The sequence below is a fragment of the Mycteria americana genome, chromosome 6 (genome assembly GCF_035582795.1).
Source record: "Mycteria americana isolate JAX WOST 10 ecotype Jacksonville Zoo and Gardens chromosome 6, USCA_MyAme_1.0, whole genome shotgun sequence".
In the NCBI taxonomy this organism is placed as follows: Eukaryota; Metazoa; Chordata; class Aves; order Ciconiiformes; family Ciconiidae; genus Mycteria; species Mycteria americana.
Genome location: NC_134370.1, coordinates 63,191,182 through 63,216,189, shown reverse-complemented (window position 1 = coordinate 63,216,189; position 25,008 = coordinate 63,191,182). Strand labels below are relative to the sequence as shown.

General features: G+C 41.4%; 1 protein-coding gene across 13 annotated transcripts in view; it reads left to right on the top strand.

Annotated features, from left to right (window-relative positions):
• The window catches only part of AKAP13 (A-kinase anchoring protein 13), a 227,406-nt gene that overhangs the window by 188,582 nt on the left and 13,816 nt on the right, over positions 1-25,008 (top strand). For all 13 annotated transcript variants that reach the window (XM_075506242.1, XM_075506248.1, XM_075506243.1 and 10 more), the window contains 16 exons: positions 2,612-2,654; positions 3,925-4,027; positions 9,227-9,398; positions 12,622-12,689; positions 13,549-13,615; positions 14,810-14,945; positions 15,906-16,018; positions 17,095-17,241; positions 17,869-18,119; positions 18,750-18,875; positions 18,980-19,097; positions 19,640-19,888; positions 22,146-22,222; positions 23,599-23,780; positions 23,863-23,945; positions 24,274-24,453. In XM_075506242.1, coding sequence (XP_075362357.1) covers positions 2,612-2,654; positions 3,925-4,027; positions 9,227-9,398; positions 12,622-12,689; positions 13,549-13,615; positions 14,810-14,945; positions 15,906-16,018; positions 17,095-17,241; positions 17,869-18,119; positions 18,750-18,875; positions 18,980-19,097; positions 19,640-19,888; positions 22,146-22,222; positions 23,599-23,780; positions 23,863-23,945; positions 24,274-24,453 — 2,115 coding nt within the window. The remainder of the gene's footprint in view (positions 1-2,611; positions 2,655-3,924; positions 4,028-9,226; positions 9,399-12,621; positions 12,690-13,548; positions 13,616-14,809; positions 14,946-15,905; positions 16,019-17,094; positions 17,242-17,868; positions 18,120-18,749; positions 18,876-18,979; positions 19,098-19,639; positions 19,889-22,145; positions 22,223-23,598; positions 23,781-23,862; positions 23,946-24,273; positions 24,454-25,008) is intronic.

The window sequence follows — 25,008 nt, the reverse complement described above, 5'->3', positions numbered from 1 at the left end:
TAGCCAGCATTTATCCTCTCTCCCTCAACAGTGCTGCTGTTACCGATGAGCATTTAAAGTCATGTCGGGTATTGTCTCAAACAAAAATGTTGCTTTCTTTACATGTGTTTTATTCCTTCATATTTGAGGGTACTGTGGTGACTTTATTTAAAGGTTGGTTTAGCCACAGCTATTCAAAAGACTGCTTTGGCAATGGGTATTTTTCATGTAGTAATCCCAGACCAATTTATTTATTTTTTCACATCTTCAGGGTTCATTTCTCATAAGAGGATGGATGTGTTAGCATTGAGATTGCACTTGCATTTCAGTTACCGCTCCTTAACCTCTGCATGCCTGTTTTTCTCTAGAGTATGGAGAATTAGTTGCAGTTTGTTTGATATCATGGTATATTTAAGACGTGGATTTCAGGTGGCTGGACAAGTCAGTCTGTGCATTTTAGAAAATTATTATGAAGCCTTTGGATTTCTTCACCCACAAAAGTTTAACTACTGCCAGCATTAAGGAGTTGCAAGCTGGTTTCTTTTGTTCGCAACATCCTAGTCCAGTCGCTGCTTTCTGCATAATGGATCTTGATGGATTATTTCAAGTGCAGCTACCAAATGAAATAATTTTGGTAGGTGATGCTGTAAAGGTGTTCAGATAGGTACACCAAAATTTGGCTGCTAGCATTGGACATAGATAGCAGTCCTGGCCTTTGAACAGAACTAACTTTTTTGTGGGTTGTGAAGTCAGTTTTAGAATTTCAGTTTTGAACCTGGTCATGATCGGAAACACAAAAATTATGGAAATAAACCTTGCTTCCCCTCTTCTACCTCAAAAAAAACCCTGAAGGTGAGAAAATGCATGCTTTCCTATGCTTATCTTCATGGGCTTTATAGCTTGCAGCAGAGTGTTGATGTTATGATGTTATATTGTAACCTAAAATATGAAATCAGAAACAGGCTTTCACCTTGATTTTTGTCTGGATCCATTTTGCCAAGAATCCCCCATTTTTAAGATAAAACACTATTGCAGTAAAAGATAACTAGTACATAATTGAAGTTTCCATGCAACGTACTTTCTCAAGGTGCTGAAAAACAGTCACGAATATCAAATTATTACAGCTCTTCATATTTCTTATGTTAACTGCAAAGAAACAAAAAGGTTTGTGAAATATTTAAATCCAGTCAAATTGATAGATCTATTAAAAAAAGGAAAGACTAAGGAGGCTTAACCCATGTTAAAAGCAAACTAGAGCTGAAATGTGAACCAGAGTCACTGGAGCATTAACCAGGGAATTGGGAGTCTGTAAATTACTTGTGTGATCTTAGTAGGCGCTTAGGTAGTAGATATTGTATAAAAAGCCAGCACAGTCAGGAAATTGAATAGTAGACTTCATTTGATGTATGCTACAGTATTGCTAACTTTGATGTATTTGGGATAGACCATTAATTAGATGAAAGATTTTGCAAGGGAGGTATTACTGAGATCTCCAAGCAGGGATTAGGTAATGGGGTATGCCTGTATTTTAGTTTTTCAGTATGAAGAAGTGATATTTCTGTCTCAGGCTGTGTTGACACTTGAATCAGCGCTTAGGAAAATGTGTATTTTACAGTCATAAGGCATAACATTGTATGCACGATTTTTCCTAATGCACTTACTGCTTTTGGATAGAGGACCATCTTTGCCTCTGATGTCAAGTGTCTCTTTTGCATTCACCCTTAGCTTTAATATGTTAACAGAATTTGAAGCCAAAGTACTGTTTTTCTTACAATGTATATGCAGAAGCCTAATAAGATGATCAGTCATGCTGCTTCTTGAGCTTCAGATACAACTGCAAACAGTGCTTGTAGTGAGGGTTCTTTGGAGTCATGACAAGCCCAGTTACTCCGGAGAGAGCCCTCTCTCCTCTGGATCATTTCATCCTGATTTTTCAGTATTCTTCGATGGTTCTGGTAAATGGTATCAGTTACCTAATCTGCTCCAAATGCATTGTGCAAGCAGGTTTCTTGTGGTATAGAGAGAATTTGTGTCATTGGCAGGGCTTCAGCTTCATGTCGAAAGTCAGACTTTCCTCAAGCACACTGTTGTGTGACTAAGCCCTAGGCTGCTAATGTTTCGTGGAAAACAGAATAAGGCTTCCCTTGTTTCCCGTACTCTTTATGAAGTGCTTCGGGATTTTGATGGGAAAATGAACTATAATTTTATCAAGCAGAAAAGTTTTATACATGAAACCCGGATGTGTTGTACAATAGATTCTTTCTAGTGGTGTATAAATAAAGGCATTGTGGCAGAATGATTCTCATTTATACCTATTGTCATTGAACTGGCAGTTCTGATTCAGATACCCTGAATTACCAGCAAATTTGACAGATGCACATCCTTTGCTTAATAGCTGAAGAACGATAAAAATACTAAACAGGCTTTCACCGCAGCATCTAATTTGAGAGCACCTAAGGATACAGGGAACAGGCTTTATCCTGCGCACATGAAATCTATTCTAAACAGTCACTTCTGGAAAACATTTCCCCTTCCTCTTGAACCGTCCAAATATGCAAACTATGTTTTTAAAATCAGTGGGCTAAGATTGCGGTCTAACGTGTCACCCCCCCCCACCTCCGATCTCTTCCAGGTACGCAGGCGTTCGGCGGCCCCACGGGTTCCTCGGTTCAGAGGTACGGTATTCTGGGGTACCACGTCTCTTCTGGTGGGACTCTCCTGCAGTGGGCTCTGGTTTGGACACCCAAAAGCCTTCCTGGCACCAGTGCACTTCAGCTGAAATCACAAGTTGTCAGGCTTGTGAAAATCAGTCCCGTATGTCTAAAGGCTGAAGAATATTTTAGATCATAGAATATGAAAGTCTGTTCTAGGTATTATCTCTAACAAGGCTTTGTGTTTATTCGTAGCTAATAACATGTCAGATTATCTATTATCGAATAATACCAGTTTACCCTGAGTTATATTTTACAGTAAAAGTAGTTGTTCCTCCCTTTGGTTAATTCTGTCTATATTTCTATAACGAAGGCCAAAATGATCATGTTTTTGTACGTTACTTTTCATCCTTGCAAGCTGTAGAGAGGATATAATAGCTGTATCAAAGCTGTATAATCTTTCCGGTGGGTGCTGGCTTTAAAAGCGCTTCCCTGGAGGAAGGACGTTTGTGGCACCAAAGGAGCCTGGGTGTCTGGTCTCCGTGTCACTCTGATAGCTCCGACTTGATTTCACCTCTGCTCACTGCCCTTTTCTCCTCCTTGATTTCATTTGTCTTTCTGTCGTTCTGCTTTTGGTTTGTGTTGTACTGCCTATTGGCAGACTGTGTCCTTTTCTTTAATGCAATAATAGTTTCCTCCGTAATTTCTTATTCTTCCATAGAAGCTGAAGAAGTCATAAGCTTGTGCATGTAAAGACTGGCAGAAAATATCTGGTGTCCCAGAAATGCCTAAATTAATACAAATAACCATTGCTGTCCATTACTTAGTACTGGTATTCGCATTTCTCAGGGGAGGCTTTGCAGGCAGTGTGGTTTCTGTTGAAGACACTCCCTGCCTTTTCAGAGTTCATTAGATGTCTTTCTCTGTAAGGAAATTTCTCTTTAAAGGATGTGTGCACGTCTATCCCTGTGTATCTGCAATATCAGCCATGTAAATGGGCAGATGCTGCGAGCTGGTTAATGGTTATTTGGCCACGGGAGCAGCAGAGGGTGCTATGGCATGGCTTGAGAATGGAGATCGCTTAAAAACAGATAAAAGGATTCCTTGAAATACATGACAAACTACTGGATTGGCATTTTGTCTTCACTTTGCCTTCTCTGGTATAACACCGTAAAGCAACCCATGACTCTGTTGGATAATAAATGCATTTACCCTTTAAAAAAGAATCTATCCAATTAATAGATCCTTTGGGAGAAAAAAAAATAAAAGCAATCTCTTGCTTTTTTTATTTTAGCATATCTGAAGAGAGCAGCAGTGACCGCTCTAAAGGTGGAACAAAAGTCAGTCGCACCTTCAGCTACCTCAGGAATAAAATGTCCAGCAGCAAGAAGAGCAAAGTAAGTGCTTCTTGTGATTTATACAGCCATGAAATACCCATAGGTAGCAGAGATGAATTCTGTATTTCAGTGTGTTTCCATAGGGTGGTATTTATGTCTTTGCCTGACTTTCTTTTCTTTTTTCTTCCTTTCTTCCTTTTGCGAAGGGAGGATTGTCTGTGGGGTAATAGGGAATAGCTACATGGGAAATCTTAGCACCCCAAATTTGAAATGCATCTGAGGTGAGTTTTCCTCTGCAATGTTTTTGCGTCTTTTCCCCACAGAATGAAGCTTCATTTATCACAGAGAATAGATTGTGCTCTGGCATGAGTTATGGCTTTGCAGTGATTGATGGGTCTAATTTTTACAGAACCTGAGAGGTGTTTAATAAAATGAGGACAGGAGCTGTAAGAAGGGACTGGCTGCTGAAGGCTGTGTTGTGTTTCCCTTTTATTTTTACCTTTGCCGCAAAGTTCCTGTGCACTGCTGGAGAAGTTGCTCAAACCGTGACCTTTAGTGATGGCTAATATTTATATTTTCCCCTTTTGTCCATCCTCGAAACCCTGGGATTTAATTTGCTGAAGGTTAAGCACTGCTCAACACAGCTGAATTTCCTGGGAACAGCATTGTTTATGGAAATAATTACATTAATACTAAATACTTCACACAAATGGGCTGTTGTTGCCTTAGATTGTCCCCTGAAAATTAATATAAGTTTGGGGTTTTTTTGGCTTGGTTGGATTTTTTACTTGAATCTCACCTCGGTTTATCATGTCTGACAGAAGCTAAGAGCACCTTACCTCACAGTGGGCAATGTGTACTGTATAGTTAGGTGATGTGTAGCTAATACGTTGGTAAATACTATTGGAAAGCCCCTGAGACACATAATTACATATTCTGAGTGTCTGAATAGCAAACAGGAAACAAAATGTGGCATATTGAGCATTGTGCCTATCACAGAATAAGGCTGGGCTGAAGCATACACATATGGGAGGGGTCACGTTTCATCAGCACAAAAAAACTTGATTCTAGCCTTTCCCAACATAAGTACTTGATGTTTCAGCTTGAGCATTCCTCCAATGTAGCTGGGTTTGTGTGCTTTCATGGTCCAACGCACATTTTGATACATGTTTTTGGAAGATTGCATCACCTTTGCAATGAGGTACCAGCTGTAGTGAGATCAGTCATCCTAACTAACAGTTCCTCTTTATGGATCTGCCTTTAAAGATGCAAACTGGATGTACTAGCGGCTCAGAGCTGCTGCTGAGCAGCTTTAAGACAATGCTGTTCCCTGCTGCAAAGTACAATGTCAAAAAAAGAAGTCTGTTTACGTAGAAACCTCTGTGCAAACTGCTAGCGAGAAGTTGTGGTGCATGGTGCACAGCCTGTGAACAAGACTGGAAATTCGTTAACTGATTCTTGTACTTCGGGTGTATAATCTCTAAAGCAAGAACTGGAGAGAGAGAGAGAGAGAGAGAGAGAGGTAGATATAGATATAGATATAGAGAGATATATATGTGAGATCTGGTTGGGACAGGTAAGAAACTATAACAGAAGTGCTTTGAGATATTTGCTCTGCTTTTGTTAAATAAGTGCAGTCTGATTTCATGATTGTGTCTGAAACTGTTTATAAAGAATTGCTCCAAAATCCCAACAATAACATGCACTACAAAAATTGCAGCTCATATCAGTTCTGATATTTTTACTAACTAAAAAGCCATAATATAATTCAAATTACAATTTCTTCTCTGCTTGCGGTGGAATGTTTGCATTACATACATTTTTAGGGCTTCAGCTGTACATTTGAATAATGTGACCTAAAAATTCTTGGGAACACTGATTTCTCAGAAGCATTATTGCTGATGAAAACCTGTAAGAGTTAAAAAGAAAAACAACAAACCTTGAAAGAGGAAGTTGGACAGGAAGAGTCGGTTTCTGCTGCTGTCTGGGCTGTCAGGAGGGAGAGAGGCTGCAACGAGGTTTTACTTTTCTCCAAACCTTCAGAAATGCACCGTTTTCTAAGATGAACCATGAAATAAAGCACATCTGAGCCTACTGATGGCAACCTCTCTTTTCGAAAATGGTGTAAACAGTTATGTAGAAAACCCTAAAAATAAAGGGGTGTTTGGAATATTAACTGGAGGGGATACTGGTAGAAGTTTGTGTGAATCTACCCATATCTGGCATGTACTTTCTGTTACGCAGAGATTAGTCAGCGAATTTCTTTAAATCGGCAGCGTGCACTGATTCACATTTGTGAAGTTTAAAATGTGCTACATCTCTGTTAATTAGAAAAAAAAAAAACGAATTTTCTTCATTTTGGTAGAGAGTTTCTGGGAAATGACGACAAAAAAATTAGCATGAGTAATTTCTCTTTTTTCCTTGACTTGCGCAGTTATTAGGCAGTGTTGTACCACCAACACCGTTTCAGTATATATAGTAAGGGTTGTGTTTGAATGAAGTAGGAGACAGAGAATATTTGTGACCCACAGAGTAGGAAGAGCTCAAACACGTGAAACCTTTCTGTCTGGGAAATCTTCTGCAGCACTTTGTTTACTGAAGTACTACATAGCAACACTGAGGTATGTTAAAATTCACTTTTTCTGTATCCCAAACATCACAGAGGGTTTGATTTACCACCCTCTGCCTTTTAAATGGGGGGGCCTCGTGTTGACTTTTGACTTCTGAAATATTAATCCCATACTTTCCTGCCTGTATTTTTTTTTTATATATATTTTTTTTTAGCAGTGGAAGCTAGGGTAAGGCAAGATAAAAGCAGGAGCAAAGTAGCAAAATCATCTTCAAGGAAGTTAGCAGCAATCGTCCCGCCCTCCCCCTTTTGCTCAACTCCTCTCTGACTGCCGTCTCCCCCGGCCATCGGTGCTGGCAGCTCTTGGCTGTCACAATGGGCTAATGCTGGTGGGGGAGCAGCCCTCCTGCCCCTGGGGGAAGGATGTCGATAAAATGGAATAAATTTGCTGAAGTACCTCAAATAACAGTGAAGCTAGTAGGACTTAAGCATTGGGAGGTAAGAGCTTCGTGGTTATTTCGGAGCGGGATCCACTGCTGCGGCGCACGGTCTGTTATTTTGGGTCCTATGACTGAGTTGCAGTACCCGTCGTGTCTGTTAGTGCACATCGGTGCGGGTGAAGCCGTGAAGCCGTGCTTCAAGTCACGCTGGCAGCTCCGATAGCGCAGGAAAATGGTTTTGTTTTTACAGTCCTTTTCTTAAAAAAACCCTTCCAGTAACTGTCACAGCAAAAAGAAATAAAAATAAAATCTTGTTTTGAGACCTTGTATTTTCAGCGGTATGGCTGGCATCCCATGTATGAAGTTTGCTGTTTCCTCCTTGAAAGTGGTGCACCCATTTCCTGTTTTTCCTGGGGTCGTTCAGCTTTAATTAAAATGTTTTTTACAGTGATTTTATGAAGACAGGGTATTATTCGAGACTGTAGAATCACTGGGCTTTGCAGTAAACATCAGGTACATTTAAAGTATAGGACAATTAATCTCCGTTCAGCATTTCAAGCGTGAGAGTCACAAGATCTGCCTTGAGCGTAGGGTGATCTTTTCTCCTGGAGCTTCACAAGTCCTGGCAATGGAGCAAAACTCCAGGCATCAACTTGGTACCATTGGCCAAGGACTAAACTGCAGAGTTTTAGTTTTTGAATCCTGCCAGGCTGGACATGGTTAAAGGTGGGCAGATCAGCGGATGGAGAACAGGGCTGTGGAGATTTACATGGGGTGGTCATCTGAGCTGGTGGCTCAATGGAGGTGGAGGTGTGCCGCAAGGCAGACTCTTCCTGGCAGGTTTTCTGCTTCAGACAGGTTTATTCCATCCTGTAATGCTCTTGGGTTTGCTTATTTGCAGAACAAAATAGTGTTTGGGGCCAGTAAATAGACTTTCTGATTACGAGGCTTTGCAGGGAGAGACTTCAACGCTGACATTTTGCCTGGGAGAGGGGAGACCTTAGGCTGAGTTACTCATTATTCGAGTGTGTCATCAAAGGCTCAAAAGTTTCCCTCCTGGTGACTGCAGAGCTCAATACCTCTTTTAACCGCTTCATGGCGGTTGCTCTCATGGGCTGCTCTGCAGCTCTCTGATATTTAGGCTCTGACAATATTTAGCAAAGGATATGTGGCATATAAATAACAAAATGCAAAGATAAGCTTACGGAAGCCTTTACCAATTTCTGGTTAAGCTGCTCTTTCAGATGCCATGAAATCTGCAGTACAGTTAAAATACAGATCTGGAGCTGAATTGTACAGGAAGCATTTTGTAGGATGGTACATAGAAAGACAAGGAGTCGCTATGATTCAAATTTGGAGTTTTTCTGTGGAGTTACCTTTAAAAATTGTTTGGGAGAATTCCAAATCCACGAAAGGCTGCAGGGAAAAATGTTTCAAATTTTTAGTATTTAGCAATTTTCTATCTCAGGTAGCTCTAGAAAGGTAAGCAAAAACTCTTCTAAAAGTTGGAGAAGCTGGCTGTGCTTGTTGTCTTTCCAAAGCTGAGTAGCCTAGAGGTTGAACCGTGGCTTCCGGAAGAGAAGATAATCTTTTATGGTGTTGCTGTTGTTCCTCAGCCTTTCTGTGATGCCATACTTTGAGAGTTTGTAAAAGATCCATTTCCCCAAAAAGCTTCACATAGTTACTTGGGGTTGCATGAAACTGTTGAAAAAGTTGCTAGTCAGAAGGAAAACAGAGGTGGAAATATTCTGGCAGTGGTGCTGCACCATCACCGGGGAAGAGTTTGCATTCGCCATTAAAAATGCAGCTGCAGAGCACGAGTCTTATGGGTCAGCCTTAAAAATTAACTGTGTTGAAGGTTTGATACACATTACACGTGGTGTTTGTATTTAACACAATTCATTGAAATTGCTGAAGAGATTGATTAGAGCCTAGAAGAGAAGAAGTAAGTAATTATATAGCAAATATAAAACAAAGCTGGAAGAAAATAGCTGCCTCCAGAACAGACTCAATTTTGTCTCCGCTGGTGAGATACCCATGCAGAAGTCTCTGCAAGTCAATAGTGTGTTAATCCACATCCATGGGGGCTGTAAGCTGTTTTTTCTACCAGAGCTGTGCAGACACATGACTATTGTCAAGGTGTATGCCGATCGATATTGTCATAGTGCCGAAGGCAAACACTGAAGAATTTGTAACTAGAGAATAGACCTCTGCGAAGTAATGAGGCATTTGTTCATTTTCTCTCGGCAGGAAAAAGAGAAAGATAAAGAGAAGACTAAAGAGAAGGACAAAGATTCCAAGGAGAAGGAAAAAGATAAGAAGCTGTTAAACGGACATTTCTTCACTGCAACCTCCGTTGTAGCCCAAGCAACCTGTTACCACTGTATGAAACCTTTCAATAAGGATTCGTACTACTGTGCAAGTAAGTCAGGGTTTTTTCCCCCCTTCCTTTCGTTTTTCATTAAATCTGACATGGGAAATGCAAACCTTATGCTTTATTTTCCTCTTGCTTAACGACATGGGGTGGGAGAGAGACTTTGGAGATAGTGATTCATGGAGCAGCATGTTGCCTTATGGAAGCTGGACTGAAATGAGTCGTGGCTGTAAGGAGGCTGCAACCTCCTTCCTAGCCCGTGCTCGGACATTGCAGCATCCTGCAGGGTTTTCTGCCCCTGCTTGTTGGGATGTATCAGTCTTTGGTTATTTCAGCTGCATGTAACGACTTGGGGTTGAGGTGCTTCATTAAGATGGATGGAGGACACGGAAAGCCGGCTTGGATCATGGCTTTTATTTCCAATGGGGAAAAAAATGTTCCAGCCAATACTATCTGTAGTATATTGCTTTAGTTCTCTGAAATACTGCTTCGGTGAGCCCTCCGTGAGAACAGCGCGATACAAAAAAGGAAATACTAACCCTCTTCTCCCTTTAGACATGAAATTCCATCACAGGTCAAATGGCAACTACCTGTGAAGTACATGTGAAGTACAATGCAGGCAGTATGGGAACCTCAGCGGAGGGTTTTTGCGAGATTGGTGATTTTGTTCTCTTTTCTTATCAGACGGTGTCTCGTGCCTTTAGCTCGATAAGGTCAGCAGCGTTTGTGTGGTTGAGACCAGAATAGTGGCTGGTTTATGCAGCAACCCAAAGCTATAGAATATGCAGGCAAAAATGTCTTTTTCACACTGCAGCTCAGGGCTCTCCGTTCCTCACTATTAGTAATATTTTCTACTCTGCTAGCTTAGAGATAAGTCGAAGCGTGTACAGGAATTGCTCCCAAGCTGGAGCAGGAGGCTCTGTCTCTGTTCCTTCTGGTAGATGAGCAGTGTATAAAACATCTCCGGTGAGCAGGGGAAGGAGCAGCCAGCTGAATCCTGAATAGCAGTTCTGAGTTTCCTGGAAGAGAAGAGATTTCAGCAAAGTTGTTTGCATGAGACATGCTCTGGGTCAGTCTGATGGGAAATGGAAAACATCAACAATTATAAGCTTACAAATGCGTCCTCTCCCTTTCTCCACTCGACTTTTTAACAGCTTCTGAAGCCACTTAGAAAATCAAATATATCCTGATTTAACTCTCTATGTCCTAGTGAGTTAAAATAATCCAACCATGTCATATGTTTTAGCACGGATGTTCTTTCCTTATTTTTCAAGGTACAACAGAAAATTATTTTAAGTTTTCTGCATTGGCCAGAAAATGAATGCCGCAAGGAAAGTTTGGTCAGGGCCCGGGTTGTAAGCTCACATCTGAGAGTGGTCCTTTCTCCCATCGCATCTTAAAATCAACCATCAAATGCCTTGGAAATGACTGATAACCAGCAGCAGAGGCTCTGTTGTTCCTGTGTTGTTGTAGACTACTTTTTTCCTACAGAAGTGGCAGTGCTTTACTGCTACTATCACTGCCCTTTCTCACCTATGGATGACTTTTTCTTAATGCATTTTAAAGCGCTGGATCATTTTAAATCAATGTCTCAACTTTTCAATGACGCCCCCAGCTTCCTGAAATAGCTAGTCAATGCTGAAAGGTTTAGCATGCTCTAAAACAAATGGGCAAGCAAAAAATCCTGATTTTTAATAGCTCTTTGCCTGGTCTTTTTTATTTTTTATGGTCAGTGATGCAGAAAAGAAGCTTTTTGGGGTTTTAATTATTAATACTAGTGATACAGAGGAGTGGAGGAACTTCCTGCCTGCTGAAGAGTTGAATTGGAGGAATAAAGTCCCTGAAACCAGATTTTCGATCTAACAAAATAAAAATGCTCTGTTGCTAAATGGTACATACTAAAGAGCTGCCTTCAGGCTTTAAAGGCTTGAGTGTGAATTTAATGGTTCTGAATTGTCTCACTGTCTCTTTTCATGCACCAGAAGCAGGTTCTGTCCCTCTTCCTTGTTTGATCTGAAAAATGATACTGCTTGTGGGTTTTTGCAAGAACATGCAGGTTGGTTTCTTCTGTCTTTCTCGCACAGGAAATTGTGGGACATTGACATAATAGCAACGCCCTATGGCCCTACCTTTACCTCTCTCAAAATATCAGAAGAATTACTGGCTTTTATTAAGTAGGACCAAATGTAAGAATTTTAGGAATGTGAGCATATTGTCATTCTGGGCGTGGAATTTTTTCCTTTCATATTTCTTCTAGAAATAATTCAGAACTGTACGCTTACAGTGTAATGTACACTTAAAATATAATTAATGATCTGTGTTAATATGTATTTTCATGAATGAGTGGAAATAACAGGTTTTCTCTAAGCTACTGAATCTCATCTGAGAGGGTTTGAGTTGTGATCTTTCATCTGGCAAAAGAGTTAATACTCCAAACCCAATTATCAATTATTATGAAAAAAACAGTTTTAATCATCTTTGACAACTTTGATTCCCAGAAATCTGCTGGCAGAGATCATGGGCAGACTCAGGGTATTCCAAAAAAGATACACAGCTTTTGCTTTGGCGGATATGCAGCAAAGAGTGGTGTTAAAGCATAATGCTCTTTGCATTGGTAAATATGGTTTCGGACCAAAACAGTGGCTTCAGTCTAGTTTTCGGCAGGAAGTCCTAACGTCATTGATGCAGTCACCTGGCAGATGCTCCTGTTACTTTTTCTGATAATCCTGTAGTACAGTAGCACTTGGTTCCTGTACTGTAGATCTTGGCTATTATACGTCTGAGTTTATGTTAAATGAATTTTCCTGTCCTTTTCCTGTCTTTTGGATCCCATAATCCTTGTCTTGATAAGAACAGTATTTGTGTTTTCAGAGAAAATATTGGCCCTACCATCGGTTTCTGTTTCTGTCTCCTGCTTCTGCTTTCCACCTTACTTTTCTTTCAAAGGAATAACTCCATCTTTTTTCTTTCCTTTTTTCTTTTTTTTTCATAATTTAAGACCCATTAGGACCCTGGTGATTCAACCTTGCATTGATTTTTAAACAGAATTTCCTGTTAAATTCCATGAGGAAATCTTGTTAACAAACAAAGGGCTAATTATTTGGGAAAGCAGCCTGTCTCTCAGTGTCTGTAGCTACTCATGTAAACCACAACGATGCCTGAAAGTTGTAATTCTCAGTTGTGCAAGACAACAGTTCAGATTACAAATGGCAAAAAGTGACCTGTTTTCTGTGGTTTTTTGTTAATTGGTTGGTTTTTTTACTTTTGACAGACTGCAATGCAATTGTTCACAAAGGCTGTAAGGAGAGTTTTGCTTCTTGTGCAAAGGTCAAAATGAAGGTAAGAGATTTCATCTACTCTACTGAATAAACAAAAAAGTTTAAACAATTTAGTATGCAGATATATAACATCTTCTACTATACATCCCAAATTTTCCAGCTTATTGGAAAGAACTTCAGCTCCTGTGCTATAGTGAATAATTTCTCTGGGCTCTCCTGAAATTCACCAGAACCACATGTTAATACAATAGTTGTCCCTGGGACTCAGTGAATGCTCCAGGTCAGCACCCCAGGGTATTTGTTGGCAGCAAATTCCCTGCCTTGTTCCCTGCAGTATACAGGGACCTTATGGTGAGATGGTCTGTCCTATGCTTCAATTAAAAAAAAAAAAAAAACACTTCACTGGCAAAGTTCAGGGGTGTCCAGCACCCTTAAATGCCATATCTCTTAATTCTCAAATGCCGCATCCTGTAATGTGTATCATGTGTATATAATGCATAATGAAAACTATTAAATATATATGTTGTTTATATGAGGAACATGCAGAACATTGTCCCAAATGTGAGGAACTTCTTCTGCAGTGTGGTTCTCCAAGCTAGTTAATGTCTATACAATTATGATTTTCAGTTCTCTTCATTATTGTCAGCACTTTCTCTTCTCGTTTTCCTATTTGCTGCACACTTCTCCATCTGTTATTTTGCCCATTTCGTTGATGGCAACTGGAGGGGGTGCATGTGTGTGTGCTTGCGTGCATATATATATGCGTGTGTGTGTATATGTGTGTATATAAGAATACACATACAGCCAAGAACTGATCTGAGAGGATTCTGAAAAAACATAGCTTTTTTATTTTAGTTATGTGGCACAGCCTGATGGGAGAAGGGAGGAAGAAATTACAGTGAATTTCATTTTTATTTCAGCCACAGAGAGGGATGCTGCAGGCACATGATACCTCTTCGTTACCCACAGTAACCATGAGAAACAAAAGTAAGAAAACTTCCTTTCCCTCTGCTTTGGTGATGGTCTGTATCTGCTGTTCTTAACTGTTCTGACAACTAATATTTGATATTATGAAAGATAAGCAAAGCAGGGATGAGAGCATCTTCTGTGCATGATAATGTTTGGGATTTCAGAAGTTGTACTGAAGTTGCACATAGTTCATACACTTCTGCAGTGCCCATGTACCTTTAAGCAAATGTAAAGTCATCTCACATTTAGAATAACTACTTGACCCCTGTAGCTTGCTGAAGACCTACAGCTAATAAGTCCACAAAATCTGGAAGATGCAGCCGATGTCCATGGGTGTCTGACATTGGAAAGAATTCAACTATCAGTATTATATTAACAGAAATTGTTAAGATTACAAGTGGAGAGGATGCTTGTTCAAAATACCTTTTTTTTTTTTAATTAAATAGTCTTATCCTTTGAGGTTGTAAAAACAGAAAGTTTAATTTTGACTAGGAGCAATACTGACAAACTTTCCCTGGCTGCACTGAGATATACACTGAACTGCGGAGCTACCCAGTGTGACCGAGGGCAAAGGATAGGAGTGAAATAGCCCACGTGGGTTTTGTAGTGCCATGATTTGATAAGCCTATTTAGTGATAGCTTGGAGATCACTATATGGAACCACAGTGTATGATACAGGTGTACCCACTGTGGTATTTATCATGAAATTCAGAGGTATCGCTACAGAAAGCAGAAATGCATCTGAAGAAGGGAAAATCTGGAATTAATATGAAAAGATTAGTTAAAGGTATGTGATAGTATAATGAGATAAGGATTAGCATTTCTCTGTGGTACATACTGATAGAGAAACCTAACTCAAAAAGTTTGACCAGAAGCAGGAAGATGTATGTAGTTATAGGCCCAGGGAAATTAAAAAGCAACATAGTAGATGGCTACATGTGATTATTTATCAAATAAAATTAAATTCAGTTTCCCAAGTGTATGTTTCTGGACTTGCAGATCCCACCCAGATCTTTTAAGTGTAGTGCAATGCAGTCAGTTCTGCACAGGGGTCGATGTTCTTTCCTTCGTACAGCTGTTTCTAATAGCTGAGATCTGGTAACAACTCTAGAAAGAAAAGTGAATTTTAGAGCCTGGTTTCTTTACGTCATCATCATCACAGTTAAGAACATAGTTGCATGAGCTGACTTTTCTCTGACACTTCCTTTCCAGGCTCACAACCGAAGGAGCGCCCTCGCTCTGCAATACTTGCTCCTGATGAAAACACCGTAACCTCAATATTCAATAACAGGAGATCACAACAGACTACAGCACTTTCGAAAAGTGTCTCAATACAGAACATTGCAGGGTAAGGTTCCTCCCTGCGCACATGAGCGTATGTGTATTACCTGACGCTGCAAGCATAGAGAAATTCAGATCTCATTAAAAATAAGTTTGTGTACTATGATTTGTGTTAAAGGTACAAAAGAGGATCACAAAACCAGAAATACCCACATTGTATTTGATACTGTCAGTTGTCTTCTGCACAATCAGATTGTCTGGGTTAGTTTAGTCACGGCATGAGCTCAGAGGCATCTGAGTTGGCCTGGTTATATTCAAGGCCACTTCATAGAGATGCTCTGTGCTCCAGGAGGAAATTCCTTGCCTTTGGCTGGGTACTGTGCAAGCACACATTTGCAGCTCAGGTACAGTATTAACTTCTGTGTCCATAATGATATGGTGGAAGCACAGAGCTGCTGGCTTAATGGTGTTTTAGGACTGTGTTATACATAATTAATTACAAAAAAAAATAGAAGAAAGTCTAATTTATGGTTCCTACACTACCTGCATACTGAGCAATTCTACACACAGGGCAATACATGGACTGGGATGTTCTGGATACTTTGCACGCCCTGTATATCCATGGTGAAATTTATTTCAGTCCATTCTTCTGATCCTTCTCAGAGCTAGCGATAAAGACTCTTGGATAGCCTTTTGTATTGCATTTTTGCACTCCCTGCCCCAACGACAATGGGAAGTGACAGTAAAATGGAAAGGAATTAAAAGGAGTTGTCCAAACCATAAAACCAGGTGCGATTCCTTATAGAAGAAGCACCGTCACTCAGAACTGTAGATCTTGCAGCTTGTTGAGCCCCAATGGGTAGTTGTTAGAAAACAATTAATAAAAATACATTTCTGTACATAACTGTGCAACGCTTGCTTTGTTTTTCAATTCGTATTCCAAAATGTATTTCTTCTGTGTATTTGAAAATGCATTTGACTGTTTTTTGATGTCATAAATGATATTCTGTGTTCTGTTTTTCTGCAGAGTTGGGAACGATGACAGCTTAATACACACTTGGAAATTCCTGTCACAGTCAACAGATTCCTTACATAAAATCAGCCGGGTGAATGAATCCACAGAGTCACTGGTTGATGAGGGTAAGAGATCCCCGTGGCATTTATAGCAACAGGAAGGTCTCAGTGCTACTTTCCAGAAATAGAAATTCTATTTTGGCATTTGAGCAAGAGTTTTTATTTCTAATGGACAATTAAAGTGCATTTACTTTAATCTTAGAATATTAGTATGATAAACTAAAACAAAGCCCCACATAGTAATTTCTTTAGCTTGTTGAGTTGTCAGAAAACATTTAAAAGGTTTCAGTAGCAGTTGAGTTACTTGGAATTTAGCTCAGGGACGAACATTTCCTCTTTTGTTCTGCACCTCTGGCCCATTCATACAGCCATTCATACTCTGTCACCTTTTTCACGCTGATGTCCTGCATTTCGTATTTTTCCAGAGTGGGAAAGGAAGAAACATATTGTTTAGTTTTGTAGGTTTGAAAGTGATGTCAGTTAAATTCATTTCTTAAGTTTAAATATTTTTTATATATGGTGCCTTTTTAGGATATAATCAGTATTTTTACATCTTAGCCAATATTTACCTGAAAAGAGAAGAATGGTCTTAATTTATTAAGGGCTACACAAGGCCATGCTCATGGTGACAAGAGAAAATTTCCCAGTTTCTGCACAAATGAGCAATCTTTCTTAAAGATATATATGTATGTATGTAGTGTTCACTTCTACCTGCATCAGTTCTGGCTTTCTAAGCTTGAAAACACAGACTTCACATATGTCTAAGTTCCCTTGATTCAGTGATGTAAATGAAGGAAGACAAACTAGGTGTTGTGTTTTTTTATTTACCCGCGATGTTGTTGCATTGCAGGTAAAGAATCCTTTGTCTTTTATCTGAGCTAGAATTTGGTCTATGTGAAAATCATGAACTAGTTTTGTGCAACTAGCAAAGAACCTTTAAAAGTGCTTTTTATAACCTGGTCCTTACGTGCTATAATTTCGTATGATCATTTTTGTGTCAGTAAAGGAGAGTGTGTGTGATGTCTGTGGTATAACAGAGAAAGCCTAAACCTAAATGAATAGACTGGAATCTCAAATGAGACAAGTTACCCACAATGAGACAAGTTACCACATCTTAATGGCACTTACATTGCTTTGTGAAGGTGCAGATATGAACGAAGGACAGCTGATGGGAGACCTGGAATTAGATTCCAAGCAGCTGGAGGCAGAGTCCTGGAGCCAAGTAGTGGACAGCAAGTTCCTACAGCAGCAAAACAAAGATGTTGTCAAACGGCAAGATGTCATTTACGGTGAGAGACACCTGCATCTTAACTGTACACTCATTGTAGGTAGCTTCTTGATATACTGGCATGCATGGATTTGATTTGGGAAGCTTTAGGTCAGTGAATAGGAACATTGACTTGGTTTCCTCAGAAGCCAAAGTTTCATTCTTGAAGTTCTTAGAAACATAATGTATTCTGTGAAAGCTTGCTTTCTGCCTTTCACATATCCAGAAACCATCAAAAAAACCAGAAATTGCCTCTCCTCATTTGTTTGCTGATGACATTTAAACTCCGTTACAGCAGAGCAGCTAGCTAGGAAGTCTTCTCCTGCCAGATGCAAGAGCCATCCTGTATGGCAAAAGCGCACTATGTTGAGACTGGCACTGAGGTGTTGGAAAGGAGCAGATAACAATGCTGAAGGTTCAGACCTCAGCAGCGATGTCCAAAGCTCTTTTTTGTGGGACTCCTCTGCCCCTCTGTTTCTCCCACACGTGAAACTATTGACTGATGTTTCAATACCTGACATGAAATTTTCTGAAGCCACTTAGAGAAGCCCAATTATGGAAGAGCTTTCTAATGGCAGCTTTTCCTTGTACTATACACCCATGTACTCTACAGTAACCTTGGTTTTGACCTTGTCCTCATCCTATACAGAGCTAATGCAGACAGAAATGCATCATGTCCGCACCCTGAAGATCATGAACGACGTATACAGCGCAGGGATGTTAAAAGAGCTGCAGTATGATCAACAAGTTGTGGACAAAATCTTTCCCTGCCTGGAAAACTTGCTGCACATCCACAGTCACTTCTTCCAGCGGATTCTGGAAAGGAAGAAGGAGTCGTTGGCAGACAAAAGTGAAAAGAACTTTGTTATCAAGAGGATAGGTGACATCCTAGTGAATCAAGTAAGCGCTGGAAAATGCTTGCACTTCTGAGAGCACAGCTGGAAACCAGGCGCTCTTCCTTCCCTCCTGTTTATGCCTGTTAGATAATCACAGCTGATGGCACCTTTACTCTTCATACACATAAAAATCTCAGCCTCTGCTTTTTGAAGCACTGTTTGCTCTTTCAGAGGAAGGTCTAATGATGAAAATTAATTTATTTTATTTTGTGGGAAAGAGAAGCATTCCCTGACAGACACAGAACGGTTTGACCATAGCCTGGAGGGTAGGCAGTAGCCCACAACAAAATATGCCCAGTGTGTGTCTTGGCTGAGTTACTGACCTGCTATTTAACTTTGGGTGGGTCATTTTACTTTTCTTTATCTGCGCTTTCTCCCTTCTTCTTTTTGTCTGTCTTGACTTTTTTGTTGTTGGCTTTTAAGCCCTGTGAGGCAGAATCCCAAATTTTGCATTGTGTGAACACAGTGAAGTCTCAAACTCAGCTCTTTACTTTCTAGAGATCTAATTGCCTGGTTTAGGATGCTTTGGACTAATTCAGTTTCATCAAGTTCTTTTGACAGACTGGCAGGCACTGCTGAGATATCACACCAGGAGCTCAGTGCAAATTTGACCTCTGTGTCTCGTGTCTTGCAGTTCTCCGGTGAGAGTGCCGAGCGAATGAAGAAAACATATGGCAAATTCTGCGGGCATCACAATGAGGCAGTAAATAACTTCAAAGATCTGTACTCAAAGGACAAGCGGTTTCAGGCATTTGTCAAGGTAGGACCTGGTAGAACAGACATAGTCGATGGAAAAAGTATGGCCTTTCTGCACTCTGGTGACCGTTTTGCTACAGAATTGAAATTTTCATCTTTGTTCCTTAGAAAAAAATGAGCAGCTCCCTGGTGAGGCGTCTTGGGATTTCTGAATGTATCTTGTTGGTAACACAGAGAATCACAAAGTACCCGGTCCTTTTACAAAGGATACTGCAGTACACCAAAGGTAGGGACCAGTTCCTCTTATTCTAAGCATTTGTTTGTTCCTCCAGTGTAAATTTCTTGGATCCTTTTCAGCTGAAGCAGATTTTCTTAGAATAGACCTACTAATCCAGTCATTATTGTCTCACACCGCTGTAACGAGATAACTCAGTTTCATATCTCCTCTTTTAGGATTAGTTTATTCGGGTGCCTTGATTTAGTTGTTATAAGTCTGTCTGTAGCTAATTATGGAGCAACATGCTTAGACTCCAAAGTCTCCCAGCTTGCTTTTTTTGGTAATGACTAAAATATGTGGTTAATTTCTGCATTTCATCTATACTGTCTCATATACAAAGTATATTGGAAAAGTCCCCAACCTTAACTATATATGTGAAACGTTTTGTGAAACTCTCCTTAAGAGGGAAAAATGCAGCCTGTTTTATAGACGTATTAAAAAGTTATAATGTGGGAATTTGGGAGGGAGAAGAGGAAGGAAGAAAGTAAGATCAGGAAGTTAGAGTCCACAAGGATGAAGTGAAATCGAGGTGTTTCTCTTTCTGTTCAAAGAAAATGAAGTGGAACATGAAGACTTAACTCAGTCCTTAAACCTTGTGAAAGATGTGATTGCTGCAGTCAATAGCAAAGTCAGCAATTATGAAAAGAAAATGCGTCTTGGTGAGATTTACAACCGGACGGATAGCAAGTCCATCATGAGGATGAAAAGTGGCCAAATGTTTGCAAGAGAGGACTTGAGGCATCGGAAGCTCATCCGAGATGGGCCTGTTTCACTAAAAAATGCAGCTGGCCGGTTAAAAGGTAAGACTATCCTGCCTCCTGCCGGGGGAGGATATAGCTCACCCTCTCTGGATGTAGGATTAGTCCTCAGATTGGTGTCTCCAGCCTTTATTTGTTCTTCTGCTTTGAGAGATTTTGACAGCAGTTTTCTCCATGCTGTACACTCGCTTCCCATCGCAGCATTTCCGATTCCTTATGTCATTTCTGGGGTGATGGATAGCTGCTTTTCCTCCTGGTGACCGCATGCCTGCTGAAGGCGTGGGTTGCAGTGACACCTCGGTGCGTCAGCCGAGGAGCAGAGTCACTGGGGGATCCTTTGGGCCAGGAGAACGTGATGGGGCTGCCGTTGCCTAGAGCAGTGAGTCAGATCTCCGTGCCACAATGCACATGTGCAGCGGTTCCTGGAAGCATGGTCGCTGCATCTGAGATCTAACCTCAGCTTCCCAGTGGCTCTGCCCACCAGCAGGACTGCCTTTCCTTTGCTTTAAGGTCTGCAGTAGGGCTTCCCAGGCTCAGCATTATCATCCTGGTTTCACTGGGACTCCAGAGAGGTGTCCCCGGCATTTGTTGTTCTTGAACCTCTTGAGCTGCTGACGCAAACTGTTCAGGAGAGGCTCTGGTCTCCTTTTGTTTGGTCAATGTTTTCTTGAATTGCTTTTTGTTTATTATCGGGTGGAAATAATTTTTCTAAGGTTCTGTGCTCTGCTGAGCACTGAAGTTCTCTACTGAATTAAACACTAAATCTCCCAAGGAAGCCTTCAGCTGGGACCACGGTAGCAGTAAGAGCAGACAGGGCTGTGTCTCGGGCTTGGCAAGAAGGCTGGGCTTTCCTTCTCTCACACCAGTATCAGCTGATTAAACCATGGTACTTGGGCATGGATGGGGACTGGTAGCCTGGTGTTGTGCTGTGCAGGGAGGCAGTGATGACACGAAATTCCATATCGAGTATGATTTATTTTGACGTTTTGGAAACAGGAAGCTTACAGATGGTTTCTAGGCACCCGAGATTGCTACTGACTTTAGAAGGTGGATGAAGCAAGTTATGCTGCTGTTGTGAAATCTTGTGATAAGTACAGGCTGCATTTGCATTTCTAAGTCATAGAAATGCATAAACATGCCTCTGTCTGTAGTGCAAGCTCCCAGCAAAAGCATGTCCTGCAGACAAGCTGCAGAGCCCAGGGAGAGCGTAGCTAGTTCATACATTCAGGCTATTTTACAGGATTTGAAATGGAGCACAGAGAAGCATAGGAAGAACTTTTATAAGAGGGTTTTAGCATTTCCCCTCTTGCAAAGTGCAGAGACAACAGAGAAGAACAGAGTCAAATGCCGACTTTTGCAAACCTCCCAGAGCTTTGAGTTCATTTTGCAGCTTTGATTAAAGTTTGGTGGTTCTTTTATCTGGAACAGATCCTGTCTTCCCAAAACAGAATGGAAGGAATTACCCACGGGATGATTTAACTTTTTGGTTTGCTTCCTCTCTGTCACAAGATTTCCCAAGTACATTACACAAAAACTCTTTGTACTGAGGGCTCTGGGTGGAGCATTATACTTGGTAGTTGCTGTGCAACTTCATGATATGTCATTAGGACACTTGGAAGGCTGTACGTGTACTCTGGGAAAAGGCTGTATTCAGATTTAAAATCCTCTGTTGGCTTGATGTTGTGCTTCCTTCCCCCGTGAAAGAAAGCCAGGTCCTGCATCTCACGCAGGCTCTGTCAGCTCCCCTTGGAGTCAGCAAGAGTTGTGCTTGTGAGCAGAATTGGTGGCTCCTGAAGTCAGTATTTCCTGGGAAAGAAACTGCAGCTGACAAATGTTGTTATTGCACGATAATTTACACTCCGCAAACCACTCATCAAGAGAACCATAAAACCCAAAACTTCCTGTGCAGATATTTTGCTTGAGGGCTAAAATATTGATTGTTTGAGAAAACAGTGCTTCTGTTCCATAAGTGTGTCTAGCTTTTGCTGTTACGCCCATGTCCTAACTGCTAGAAAGCACATGGCTGGAGAGGAGCACCCCTGCTCCAACAGATGAGAGAAAATCCTGCAGGTTTCCCAGGTGCTGTTGTGTTCGGCTTAACACAAAGTCGGTTCAGAGCTAACCTGACATGGCATCCCCAGGAGGTGCCCCTGCTCCTCCTGCTAACTGGAGGTTGACCCTGCTTCCAGGATTTGCAAAAACAGCCCTACCGCTCCCCAGCACTGGCGTTATTAAAATAAATCTGTTTTGGGGGTGCGTTGCGTGGTTATACTGTACTGGTATGCTTTTTCTTTTGCAGAAGTCCAGGCTGTTCTCCTCTCTGACATGCTTGTATTCCTTCAGGAAAAGGATCAGAAGTATGTCTTTGCCTCATTGGTAAGGCTTCAACCTTTTCTCCTCCTTCCTTTTCTACGTGAGAGACCCTTTATGTGTGTTGTGCAGCGAAGCCAGCCATTGCCTGCTAAACAAGTTAATTTTCTTGCTTATAACATTTTCGTTTGCTGAGCAGACTCCATTCTTTTTGATAGGAAAACATGTCTTCATGCCCCACTTCCCCTTTCTGCAGTGCCTTGGCACAGCTGATAATTGGCCTTGAAAACCTGCCTGTCACTTGATACACTTACTCCTTTTCAGTTTGTGCACATTGAAGCAGTGATTGGGGTGGGAGGGGGCAATGGGATAATGCAAACATTGTAAAAATGAATCTCAGCAGAAGGAAATGTCCTAATACGTTGGGAGCTACTACGGGGGGTGGGGAGGTGAAATGCCACTGCAGTAAATTCAACAGAACAACTTGAAAATAAATGTCAGGGGAATATATTTGTAATGCACAAGACCAAAAACATTAGCTTTTGAAGGCAGGCTTCCTAAAAGGGCTAGGCACACTGACCTGCTGAAGAAAACCTAGTACCTAATTGAGTCTGTTGGGGCTGTACCTTGCAGGCATGGTCTAGACTGGCTAAACCTTGTGACCTTTCCAGTCTTTGAACATTCTGAAAGCTGATAATTTGTTATTCCAGTTCCACCAATGATCTGCACAGACTCACTGCCCTACACAGGGGGAGCTGATTTGCACCCAGGTCCTGCTAGTGAACCACTACCAAATCACCCCAGTTGTAGCATCCCATAAAATGCACAAAGGGTCCGACTCGTATGTAGATGACATGACAGCAAAGGGATGTTTTAACTGAGCAGGCCGATTACACAGAGACCATAGCACACAATGAACGTCATCTTACACGCAAGTCTTCTCCATCATAGGAGTCAGCTATGAGCTTCTGAGAACAGCAGGGGTTTTGTGGGATTTGAAAACATGATGTTACTCCATCCTAGGGAGAGATCACGAAGATAATGTGTGTGAAGCAGGCGCTAGCAAGCTGCGTTAAGTTTAAGGATCTGTGATATTAATGACAGAGAGAGTGTGGGCAGGAGGAGATGAGATCAAAGGTCTGCTGGTGTTCGAGCAAAATATGGTAGAGTTTGCAAAACCACAAAGTCAATTTTAAATTAATTCTTTGTTGAAATGGAACAAGGTGAAATTGCTTTTCCTACAGAACTGATGGAGGAAAGCAAGCCCTTCCCTGTTCTTCGACCCCATTAAAATGATTTATTTTTTTAATTAGCCAATAGGTTCAGAAAATGTTTACAACCTGAGAGGAGGAGCGGTATGGTTATTGGGACCTTTTCAATGCTAGTTTACATCTGGGAACTAGTACTGTTCACCCTCCTCACCCGTTTCTTTCCATCTGAAGGACCAGAAATCCACTGTGATCTCTCTGAAGAAGCTGATCGTACGAGAAGTGGCTCATGAAGAAAAGGGTTTGTTCCTGATCAGTATGGGCGTAAAAGATCCTGAAATGGTGGAAGTCCATGCCAGCTCCAAAGAAGAGCGTAACGGCTGGATACAGATCATTCAAGACACAATGAACACCATGTAAGCTACCAAGCTGTTCTTGCAAGGCAGGTGATGCACGTGGCCATATTCTGGTAGTAATTGAGACATGTCTTTTATCCAGGGATAAAGATGAAGACGAAGGAGTCCCTTGTGAGTCTGAGTTTGAAAAGAAAGTGTCGGATGCGAAAGTGAGAGGACTGAAAGGTAAAATCCTGCCTGGGACAGAGCTGGGGGGCGGTTTTTGAAAAATTTACAGGAATTGTTGTGTTGAGTTTTGTAGTTGATTTGTGACTTTTTCAAAGGAATGAGAATCCTGCATCCAGCAAACAATTACAATGCTTGTTTGCACCTCATCTTGCTGGCATTATTTTTTTTCTGAGCCTGCTGGGTGCCGTTGCTGTGCAGGATTGTGCAGGGCACAGTTGTATCATCAGGTTCCACTAGATGGGGCCAATATCTCAGGCATCGCTCAGTTTCCTTGCCGAAGCTTTTATTTTCTGTCCTCATCTCTGTTTTCTGTTTACCCCCACAGAACAACTTCAGCAGAAGGATAAGCAGATCCTCCTCTTGCTGGAGGAGAAGGCTAAGATCTTCCGGGACATGGCAGACAGTTCTGTGCAAGAGGACATGCCAGGCTCCAGGCTGCTCTTCAGAGCCAACACAGAAGAGGCACCAAAAGGAGAGGCCATTATGAAAACTGCAATAAATGAAGGTGAGCAAGTCAGGGTGACACGTTAATTACACTAACCAATGGACTCACCTTCAGTGAAGCCATCAGTCCTCAAGCACCAGTTTTGCAGTGGAAGTCTTCTCTTTGTCAGAGTAGCAGCATAGATAAGGAGGTATTGCTACTCATGGTGTTGTCTCAGGGACAGGTAGTGAGGGTCAGGAAAGGAAGCAGATATTGATGGCTGTTGAAAGAGGGTAGAAAAGTCAGCACAGAGAACCACCATGCATTGAATCTGCGCCGGGGTCAGGAGCAGTGCAGGATTTATCCTTGGCCGAAATTTGGACCATCCAGGCTTTTGCTGTGCTTCAGTCTCAGCAGAGTGTGAGAGCGGAGCTTGGGTTCCAGCAGGCGCTTGTGATGCCTGCAATGGACAAGCAAGTCCGTTGACAAAGGCAAGGGTAGATGGAAACTTGGGCAACCTTCCAGTATGATTCTTGGAGAGGCTAAAAATAATTAAATGCTGTTGTCAAAGCACACCAGGGTTGCCTGGAGGAAGAGAGGGAGGTGTCAGCCTGTGCAGAGCTCCAGGAATTGGAG